The 11,349-nt window shown below is 49.9% G+C and overlaps 1 protein-coding gene across 2 annotated transcripts in view; it reads left to right on the forward strand.

The window, feature by feature from the left end:
• Window positions 1-7,198: 7,198 nt before the first annotated feature.
• cdh8 (cadherin 8) overlaps window positions 7,199-11,349 on the forward strand; it is a 46,835-nt gene continuing 42,684 nt past the window's right edge. Inside the window, exons 1-2 of one of the 2 annotated variants that reach the window (XM_086174612.1) lie at window positions 7,199-7,341; window positions 8,523-8,997. In XM_086174612.1, the coding sequence (XP_086030738.1) occupies window positions 8,737-8,997 (261 nt within the window). In that variant the 5' untranslated portion in view covers window positions 7,199-7,341; window positions 8,523-8,736. Of the gene's footprint in view, window positions 7,342-7,873; window positions 7,899-8,522; window positions 8,998-11,349 lie in introns of those variants that run through there. The other variant, XM_086174613.1, reaches the window with a different exon arrangement.

Consider the following 11,349-nt stretch of genomic DNA (forward strand, 5'->3'; position numbering starts at 1 on the left):
TTCTTCTCTGTCAGGGATGCGTCCTATCACTGTGGCGTCATCTGAAAACTTCAGAATGATATTTTCCTCGTGGGAGGCAACACAATTGTGGGTGAACAGGATGTAGAAGATGGAGCTGGAGACGCGTTCCTGAGGAGTGCCAGTGTTCATGATGATGTTGCCTGAGGTCCTATTTCCAATCCTGACAGACTGGGGTCTGCCAGTCAGGAAGTCCAGGAGCCAGTCACAGAGGATGGGGTGCAGGCCAAGGGCTGACATTTTGTGTGCGAGTTTGTGGGGTATGACTGTGTTGAATGCTGAGCTGTAGTCCACAAAGAGCATCCTGATGTAGGAGTCTGTTTTCAAGGTGGGAGAGGATGTAGTGGAGGGTGGCAGCTATGGCATCTGAGGTGTTGGGCCGGTATGCAAATTGCAACAGGTCTGGGGTTTCTGAAATGTTGTTCTGAACGTGGACCAGCACCACTCTCTCGAAACATTTCATAATAATTGGAGTGAGTGCGACTGGGCAGATGTGATCTGTGGAGAGTTTCGTTCTGTTCATTAAATTGTTGTCCTTAACGAGGCCTTCCCTCACTGCTGTGATCACATCCAACGTGGGGATACATGAGAAAAGTGAGGTTACATTGTACAACACCATTATTTCATCTGGGTTCTGCCTGATCCTCTTGACCTTACTGGCAAAGTCCTGTGAATTCTGTGTATGATGTGTGGTGTTGCCAACCAAAGGTGACAAAACCTTTGCCATATGTCTACTGTTGATGCATGTGATGGAGTTGATGCTGCTGCTGATAGGTCTGAGAGGAGCTCCTTCCTTGTGAATCTTCAGGAGTCCGTAAATGCAAGGCATTTTGGGTACAGTCGATAACAGAGTGGTTTGTCTATGGCCGCATCCTTTTCTTGATACTGTAGACAACTGACCACTTTCTTGTTTCTTGTGGTTGGGTCCCATTTGAGGGTTTCATACGTTTTTGTGTCCCCGAGGAGATTGTCCATCTTTTCTTGGTAATCCTTTTTATCCAGAACTACTGTACATCTGCCCTTGTCAGCTGGGAGGATGGTGATGCTCTCATCCTTCTGGAGTGAGGAGAGCATCACCTTCTCTTCAGGTGTCAGATTGGACAGGAGTGGTTTGGCACTGCAGCTGACACCTTGAGTCAGATTTGCTGCTGTATTGGAGATGTAGTTGTTGTGAATGGCTGTGTCAGTTGTCCTGATGAGGTCTACTGTTGGGATCCGATCTGGGGTGACTGCCAAATTTAGACCCTTAGACAGGACGCCAACCTTGTTGGGGTTTATTTGGTGGCTTGATTATTTCCTAACCCAGTTCCTGTTGTCGTCGTTGGTGGTATTGTTGTTTCTGTTCCATGTAAGGGTTGTATTGGAATGAGCTCTGTCTAGTTTCTTCTGGAGGGAACAGAGTCTCTGTCTCACTCAAGGCCATTCAAGGCCAGTTGCCAGGACAGGAAGATTTTGACAAGAATTCACAATGACCTGGATGACTGAGAACCTCCACAGACTTGTGTTTCTTTTTGTGAGTGTCCCTAAGTGTGTGTTTGTCCTTCAGTGTGTGTTTCTGTGCCCCTCAGTGTGTGCATGTGTTTGTCCATTACTGTGTGTTTCCAGTTGCGTGTCCCTCCACGTGTGTTTCTGTGTGCTCAACAGTGTATGTTTCTGTGTGTGTGTGTTTTAGTGTGTGCTTCCATGTTTGTCCCTGTGTGTGTGTGTGTGTGTGTGTGTGTATGTGTGTGTGTTTGTGTGTGTGTGTGTCTTAGTGGAGAAGCGAGATGATTAGATAAGAACAGAAGGGGGGTCTCGACCCAAACTCCAGGACGTGTGATTGTGTGAGTCCCATAGTGTGTGCTATTGTGTGTCCCATAGTGTGTGTGTGTGTGAGTGTGTGTGTGTGTGTGTGTGTGTTTCTGTGGTGTCCCTCAGTGAAGAAATTAGTTTCTTGAAGTAGAACAGAATGAGGGTTATGACCCAAACTCCAGGATCTGTGTGTGTGTGTCCCTCAGTGGAGAGAAGAGATCTTGGACGAAGAACGGGCTGAGGGTCTGGACTGGAGGGTCTGCTTCCATCCCTCTGCTGCAGCTTTGGAAAATAAACAATGACTATTTAGTTTAGACATATTTTACTTCAGTGCCTTCATTTTTTTAAATGTAATTTTTGCCAGGTAAAACAATAGAACTGGCTATTTAATTTGCAAATAAATGTTTTACAGTGTTCAGTGAAATAGTCCATTTTTCATTTGCAGTTATGGCTGACTGCTCCCTCGGGTGCACATCATAAAACGGACACAGATAGCCTTTTTTGTAGGATTTTTTGACACTCAAAATGTTTTTATATCTGTTACAGTTTGGACTGGTTAAATTGAGGACAATTTTTTATTGACACTTCCAGGGATTGGAGAAGAAACACCCATTCTAACCAACTCAGTGGTGCTCTAGGTGCATTTCATGCAGAAATAAACTTTTGTTTTGTCCGTAGCCATTTGTTGATTTCATTGCGTTATCTTGATTTTCTTGGAGAAACGGCTCCAAATGGCTGACTGGTTGGATGTCCCTTTACGTGAATTGTAATTGGGATGGCCAGGATCGGCTCGCGAGTTCAGAACGTTTGCTGCAGACAATGAAGGAATGAATGCCTGACTGGCCTGCTGTCAGACATCTTCCCTGGTCTCTACACCTACCTTGTTGTGGTTGAATTCCTCAATCTGAATCCGTGGCAATGTCATATTTTCCTCTTTGTTTTCTTTTTCTCATCTGTTTCCAAATTTATTCAGCATGAACAAAAATGAGTTGCTGCTGAATTACTCACATGTCATCGAAAAATGGGAATTCACAGGATCGGAGTGGCTCTTCGTTCAGAGAACCCGCAGAAGCAACATTTCAGCCATTTTGATTTCACCGTGATGGATATCGGCAAACAGCTTGGCTTTGTGAGTGAGGATCACCTTCCGTCCGATCAATCCAGCCACCGTCTCCAAGACTATACCTCACAATAAATCAATAGTCAGGATGTGTTTGTCCTGCTCCCCTTCCTCCTCCTCTTCCTCTCGCCAGTGACACTCAGCGTTTATTTACTCCTCATTCCCTGAGATACGGTTCTCTGACCGGATAACGCCTGGATAACGCTCCTTCACTGGAAGGAGAGCGGGCGGCAATTGATCACCAACAACGAGTAGAGGGTAGCAATACTCCGGTAATACTCCAAGAAGACGCCTGGTTTAGTTCTGCTGCTATATTGCCTTGCCAAGCAGCCTGCATGCCCCTTGGATCCTGCTAGGTCTCATGAGGTTAAGGTCCAGGTCCGCGCCCCACTCCCAGACCTGCACTGTCAACTGAGCTTCACGGCTAATCGCCTTCGTCCATCTGTAAAGCACTTCCTGCCCAAGGCCGGCTGCAGAGCAGGGTCCTGGTCCAGCAGGTGGCCAGTTGTGCTAATGAGGGAGAATGGAGGGAAAAGGGTGTCAATATAGGGTTTGCTTCTCTTCATCACCAGTGGCGCTGATGACCCCTTCAGCCTATCATTGCTCATCCATTTTGTAGTTCTGTATCTCTGTAGTTTCGTGTTTCTGTGGTTCCGAAGTTCTGTAGTTCTATGGTTCCACAGTCCCTTGGTTCCTCCCCTTCCAAGGTTTCGCCACAGGCCCCTGGTCTGCAATCTGCTGGGACTGTTCTCAGTAGGGTTTGAGGAGGAGAATTGAGCACCAACTGTCACCAAGATGAAAAGTTCATGACACAGACTGTTCTGGACGTGAATTTTACGGACAGTCCCTGTCCGCAGCAGGCCCCAGGCCCTCATTAGCAGGCCCCGCCCCACATTTACTGCTTCACCCAAAGAGGAAGCTGGAGCTTGAGGTGCTCCATGAGGTGCTCCATGACCTTCTCATGACCTGCATCTCAGGACCTTCATCTCAGGACCAGGGTTCTGACCTGGAAATATCTGGAGTTTTTGGGAGAACATTGTCACATGTTCTTCAAGGGGGTTGGCAGGAACCTCCTCCTGGCCTGGATTTGAGGCCCTAAGGTTGAATCTATGAATATGTCATGTGACTCAACAACAAGCCCTGTCGAATGGATGACATAATTTCTTCTAGACACATGAATTCATCCATCCAAAGGTGTCACCAGGGGGCAGCAGATTCAGCTCCTGCAACTCAGGGGCTTGAGTTCTTCAGATGTTTGTGTTCTTCTGTTGTTTGGGTTCTCCAGATGTTTGGGTTCTTCAGATGTTTGGGCTCTTCTGGGTAATACTCCCCAGCACTGCAGTATTTCAAGTACGAGCGTAACAGAACATCATCAGACCAGGAGGAAGGTCCAGGTAGGTGGTGACAGCCACGGTGTCCTTCATCTGATCGCATCAGTAAAGAGTCAGGGAAGGATCACAGCAGTGTGTGTGTGTGTCAGTAATTGTGAATAAATGGAATGAAAACATGAACACGAATAAGAAGGAGGATGTAATTAATGAGTGCCAATGATTGGACTGGCGATAATTAAATCAGCTGCGTTTTCCAATCTTCATGATTGAGACGTTGGCGAGCGTCGCCTCATTGTTACACAGTGTTCCTTCTCCAAATGTCAACATATCAGTATCCTTTGCGCCTTGTGATCGTCTGCGGCCTAAAAACTATCAGCTCAATCAATTAGTTTTAATATGCCGCCAATTAGGGTCTGACTTTTAGGAATGTTAACACAGCTGCACTCCTTCCAGCCGCTCAGGTGGCGCTAGCATAATACAGCTAAAGCTAAGCTAAGCTTGACATGTGGAGAGGGAGGTGAAGAGGAAGGAGACCACACCTCCACCCTCTGATCTTTTGTCTTTATCACATTGTCGCCATGTTAACGGATTGGAAATGACCCGCCAAAGGAGTGGAGCAGGCGGGAAAGTGATCCTGTGACGTTCCGGAACAAATGAATTCCGGAATAGCAGTCCAGATCTACTCCGAGATCAGAGCATCACACACCCCGAGATGAAAACCCACAGATTAGGATGACAGGGGAATAAAATCTGAACGCGAAATAAAATGTTTTTGGAGTAATTTGATAATCTGATGCTCCCCAGGCGCCGATGTCTTTATTCAACTTTATCTACCGACAAAATGCAACCCTTTACTTTTTATCTGTAAAATATATGACTTCAATCTGGAAAAACATGGGTGTGTGTGTGTGCGTGCGTGTTATCTCACACAGTGACGGTGTGTTTTTTCCTGCTCGCACACTCCATTACAGCAGCAGCCAAATAAAGAGAGCTGGATGGAGCAGCTTCACAGAGATGAAGCAGCTTCACAGAGATGAAGGGGAGTTTACCTATAGACCTCTTGCCCCATTGTATGGCACGGGAGGTAGTGGAAGTGGTTTAAAACCACGGCTTCAACTGGCATACCCTAGCTTTGCAAGGCCTTTTGGTGAATCCTGCTAAGCTAAGCTTCACGTTTCTAATCACTGATTAGGATGGTAGCTACTAGCAACAGCAAATGATTACCATCACTCCTGCCTCTGGGATCTGCCAGTCAAGTCTTGTTGTCTGAGCTGGTCGGTGCCCAGCCGGGATGAGCAGTGGTGGCGGCTGCTCTTGGTTTCAGAAGTCAGTTTTCCGGGTGAAATGTGACTTTGGGGAATAAGAGCGGACACTCTTCTCTGGAGAGTGTCCGTCAGAAACTCCTCATTCTGGCGGGAAGGGATGCACTGCATCTCGTCGGCAGACTCATGATTTATGCAGGAGGAGCTTTTAAAACAGCTGATTGGTGAATTCCCACTGGGGCGGCAGCTGCTGCATCAAAGAGCTGCGAGGAGGATATTAAACGCTACAGGAATGAATAATGGTGGGAGTGATGTCTTTGCTGATTGGAGTATTTGGCTCCGAGGTTAGGAGGCCTTGGAGAGCAGGAGGAGGCCTGAGAGGGCAAGAAGAAGCCGCAGTGGGCAGAAGGAGGCCTCTATTCTTCCTGAAGGTGCGCATGCAAGTTTGTGTGCTTGTGTGTGTGACTGTGCATGTGTGTGTGCATGTGAGCATGCCCATATGTGTGTATTTGTGCGTGCGTGCATTTGTATGCAGACATGTATGTATGTGCGTGGGCATGTATGTATGTGCGTGACCATGAGAGCATGCCTGTGTGTGTGTGTGTATGTGCACGCATGCATTTGTGTGCAGATGTGTCTGTATGTGTGTGTGCATGTGAGAATGCCCGTGTGCATGTGAGTATGCCTCTGTGTACAGATGTGTCTGTATGTGCATCGTCGTGTGTGTGTACATGTGTGCGCATGTGAGCATACCCGTGTGCATGTAAGTGTAGCCGAGTTATTGGGGGAAGTGTCCTGATTCACTGAATCCACAAAACAATTAAAGCGAAGACTCCCGAGCTTTCTGGGGTAACGATCCCGTCTTTTTATTCTTGTTCAACTCCGTCGCCCGTCAATCTTTTTTATTACCCACAGCATGCCACACTTCCGCCCTCTCTTAGGGCTTCACAATAAAAGCCCTAATCATCTATTGTGGTTACTGCTTACAATCGGAACAAGAAAAGAAAGATATGTTACATAAGTATGCCCATGTGTGTGCATCTATATGTCTGTGCACATTTGTGCATGTGAGCATGCTTGTGCGTGTGTCTGCATGTATACACATGTACATGTGTGTGTCTTTGTGCATGCCCATGTGTATTTCTAGGCACTTTTCTGCACATGTGGATCTGCCGGCTTAAGCACGTGTGCATGCCTATGTGTGTGTGCCTGCGCAAGGCAGCGTCGACCCCAGGTCCTTTGAATGTGACCTTTGATCCCGGTGCCGGAAATGCAGCCGTGATCTTTGCCAGGCTGACACTAGAGGGCCCCCTCCGCGGACCATAGCGCGCACGAACTACGGTGTGCGTATCGTTTCCGCAAAACAACTTAATAAGCGTGCCGCTCTTGTCATAACGGCGTTGTCACAAATTCGTCTCGCTGTGCCCACGCGCACACCTGCACGCCCGCGGCGCGCGCCCATCACTCGCTGCCGGGGCTTCCGGTCCTCCTCCGTCCGACGCGGCCGGTCTCGACGGCCGCCTTCGCGCGTCAGCGCCGCGGCGGCGCTCATTTGCTCGCCCGTTGACCCGACGCCTCATCAGCCCAATGAGTGGCGCGGAGGGGAGGCTCTACCCACCGCCGAGCCTTCCTCCTCCTCCTCCTCTTCCTCCTCACTTCTCCTGAAGAGACTGTCGGAGCCGCACCTCCGCGCCGAGCGCCAGCTCTGACCAGCGGAGTCCCGGAGCCCGGCTCCGTCCGAACCGGAGCCTTTGGACTTCATTTGTTTCGTCGAGGAGGAGAGGAAGAGGAGATGCCGCAGTGGGGGGAATGATCAGGGGTGAGTATCCGACACCCACACAGGTGCGTCCCGCGGAGCCGCGGCTCGCAGCGTCGGTCAATGAATGCGGGGTCCTGTGCGTGCGCACCGAGTCTGCAGCCACTCTGTCCCGGTGGGTCCGGTGGATCCTGTGGGTGCGGACCGGACGTGTCTGCGGAGAGGCTGGAAACTTCACCGGAATCGTGGGGGAACCGGAATTGTAGAGGGGAGCAACTTTACCGGAGATCATTTCATGTACACACCTGCCGGTCACCGGAGCCCTGGAGGATTGCTCCGGTCAGCGTAGAACTGAACCCCCGGAGTCCCGGAAGATGGCCCCGGTCACCGTAGCGGCGGAGTCCAGCAGAGGAGCTGTCCAGTCCGCTGGTGCTGAAAGCGCCTCCCCTACACCAGATTCTCCAAAGCGGGTGAGGAGGCGGTTCTTCTCAGCCCTACGCGGGTTCCCTTCCGTTGCCCGCAGGCTCCCCTCGGTTCCACGCGGGTTCTCCCGCCTCCCCGCCTTGATTTTCCACGCGTGTTCTCTGCCAGCTCTTGACTGCGATGCAGCGTCGCTGCAGGTGCGTCCATGGCTCGCGGCACCGGGAATTAAAAAAAAGTTCCACGGTTTCGCGAGATTGAACGTGCCCGCGCGTGACCGTGAGCCGGGGGATCGTCGCCCGTGGGTGTCCGACCGAGTCCGTCCCGGGGCTGCGGCCGCGGGTCCCTGAGGGTTATAACCGTTTAAACCGCGGCGGTTTTTTGAGATTAATGCGTGTGTGGAAAGCTCGCGGGTCGTCCGTGATTTCCTGGTTGAATGTGAATATACATGTCTCGAGTGATCCGATGCGTATCGGCGGCTGTCCACACACATACACACCATGCACACACATACCCACCATGCGCACACACACTCACGCACGGACAGCAGGCACGGTGACAAGGAGCCGTTTATATCCCTAATCACGCAGGAAGTGGAGGAAATCAAGGTGATCCCACCACTGGAGACCAGAACAGGGAGAGCCGAGGTTTGGTTCTTGGAAAGCTAGACGAAACCACGCGTTCCAGGGCGAAACCGGAAGGAGAGCCCGAGGGTCTCACAGGAAACCGGGAGCCTGAGTGGCACCTTGAATTATGCCGGAGATCTCGTTCCATGTTATCACATTCATTCATTCATTCCTTCCTTCTGATCTCCATGGTGTCAGTGAAAGGACGGAGATGTCTCCCCGCTTGGACTGAGGCCCTCTGATGCGACGTCGGAGGGACGCGGCACCCTGGTGACCTTCATCCTATTGTGAGCCGCGGTCTGCCGCTCCGACGAAGAGGACGCTCGCTGTGGTTTGGCAAGGAGGAGCGGTGGGTCTTGAGAGAGAGCAGTGGCGAGGACGAGGGTGAGGGCGAGCAAGCCGGAGAACGAGGATGGCGAGGCGCTCGGAGGACCGGGTGCTGGACGTGTGTGTGTCGCTGCTGCTGCTGTGGATTACCGGCCTTCTGGCTGCCGCGGCGCCAGTTGCACACCTGGCACGGGGTGCTCTGAGTGGGGTTTCTGCAGAAGTGGGGGCGGCGGCGGTGAGCGGCGAGGGACTAAGGTTACTGAACCGTGCCAAGAGAGGATGGGTTTGGAATCAGATGTTCGTGCTGGAGGAGTTCTCCGGCCCTGATCCCATCCTGGTCGGCCGGGTGAGTCATACCGCCAAACCTCATGCCCCCTGGCCGGGGGCGCGAGTGAGGTCGTGGGGTGGGGGCGCGAGTGGGGGCTATGGGAGTGTGGGGGTGATTACACAAAAAATGGTTTTGCAAATAATTAAACTCTCATCAAATAATGGAGAGGATATCACTTTGCCTTGTTGGACGTCCTTGAAAAACAAGACGCTGCCAAACACACACACGCAAGCACACACACATGAACACTCGGCTCAGTCTCTACGATAAATGGTTAATGCTCCGGCGGTTTTAAGGGGCGAGTGTTTCTGTCATCTCTCCTTTTTTATGTCTTCGTTCCAACATGGAAATGTTATTATACTCTGGGTGTGTGTGAAAGAGTGTGTGTGTGTGTGTGTGTGTGAGTGTGTGATGTTCAACCACCTGGCCTTTTGTTTTGTTGAGATTTATTTCATCTTCTTCTTCTTCTTCTTCTTCTTCTTCTTCTTCTTCTTCTTCTTCTTCTTCTTCTTCTTCTTCTTCTTCTTATTATTATATGTTATTATTATTACAGTAATTACAGTAATTACAATTATTACATTTATCACTATTATTGTTGGTGTTTTTATTACTAGTATTATTTTGCGTATTTTTATCATTTTAGACCAGCATCTGGTCTGATTATTGTGGCTCAACAGCCCCCCCCCCCACCACCACCACCACCACACACACACACACGCATGCACACACACATGCACACACATGCATGAACAGCAGTGATATTTTTTTGAGGGGAGGAGGATGAGGATCGGTGTTTGATATGAGATCAATAACTGAGGGGTTGGAATCTGACTCCTCCTCCGCCTTCCTCCCCTCCAGAGGAAACACAACCAAATAAGGACGTAGAGGTTTCACCTGAATTTCCTTCTTTATCATCATGGTCTTGCCGCACACTCTTCCGGGTGTCCAGGAAGCTCTGGAATCCCTAAAAGCCCTGGATGCTCTGGATGGCCTCTTTAGGCAGCTCCTCGCTGATATTCATAAAGTGTTATTGCTTATTTTAGAGTTTCTCTTGAACCAAGTTCAAACCTTGCACTGCATTGAAGCCCGTCAGTTTTTTCTGTGTCTCAGACTTCCTACAGCGGTGGCCATCTTTCCCCGCCGCTTCCAGTTCCATCAAAGCACTCTGACTCTTAAGGACGAACCTGGTTTCCAATACCCTTTTGTTAAAGGGATAACTCGAGAGGGAGAAAGACAGACGGCCAACAAACCATCTCACTCTCACCGACCTGTGTGTGTGTGTGTTTGTGTGTGTTTGTGTGTGTGTGTGTGTGTTTTACTAACATGCTCCTCCATGCTGTGGTTAAGATGTTGGAAACTATAGATGTGATGAGGGACTCATTCCTTCTTCCATTGTCCAGGCCTTTCATCCTACTGCATAGTGTGTGTGTTTGTGTGTGTGTGTGTGTGTGTGTGTGTGTGTGTGTGTGTGTGTGTGTGTGATAATCATCCATTAATATTCATCATCTCAGAGTGGGACTGACAGGAAGACAAAAAGGCTTGGATTATTGATCAGTCGGAGGAAGCAGATCTGTTTTCTGAGATGAAGAGAAATCGCTTTGTCTTTGTTCCCAATGGGATGGAAACGTCCTGCAAACAAGCTTTGCGACAATAAAGGGCTGTGGCGGTAGCGACGGCGGCGGCGGTGGCGGCAGTGGCGGAGTGTACAGCTGTGGTCTGTTCCTTTTACACTGATTATTTCTGTGGTTCCTGTCTTCACTTGAATGCACCGCTCCTCTGTTACTGTGACGTCCAAACCATCGAGATGCCTGCTGGATCGAAGGTGATGTCTTTAAATTAGGGGTGTCCTATTCGACAGGACCGGATCACATGGTTGGACGAGTCGCATGCTGCCTGATGAGGTCAGAGGAAATCCAGTTTGCCCTCAGTATGATGGGATGCAGAGGCAGGGGGTCATGTGACCTGGACATTTGACCACGACCAGGTCTTTTTTGTCAGGCTGTGCTGTGGGTGTGTATGACACAGGCTTGTTATTGACTGTGATGAATGCATTTTTCTTTCAAGGAATTTCCCAGTCAGACTCATAAGATAATCAGAACCTGATTTGAACCCAATCCCATCTGATCCAGATCCCGTGGTGTCGTTCCCAGCCATCCGATACATTTTTCGACAGTGAGCCATTGGGTCGACTGGTTACTTTGATACAACAGCTGATTTCACACACACGTGCACACACACGCACACATACACACACAGCCACTCCTCATGACACACAGAAATTCCAAATTCTTCCTGTCTGACCACCCGAACAGTTTTCCACCGAAAAAAAACAACAACCCTCGGGGGTCCTGATGGACCGGGGTGATGTGG

The sequence above is a fragment of the Fistularia commersonii genome, chromosome 27 (genome assembly GCF_037954325.1).
Source record: "Fistularia commersonii isolate RoL2024-O1a breed Wild chromosome 27, RoL_Fcom_v1.0, whole genome shotgun sequence".
Taxonomy (NCBI): domain Eukaryota; kingdom Metazoa; phylum Chordata; class Actinopteri; order Syngnathiformes; family Fistulariidae; genus Fistularia; species Fistularia commersonii.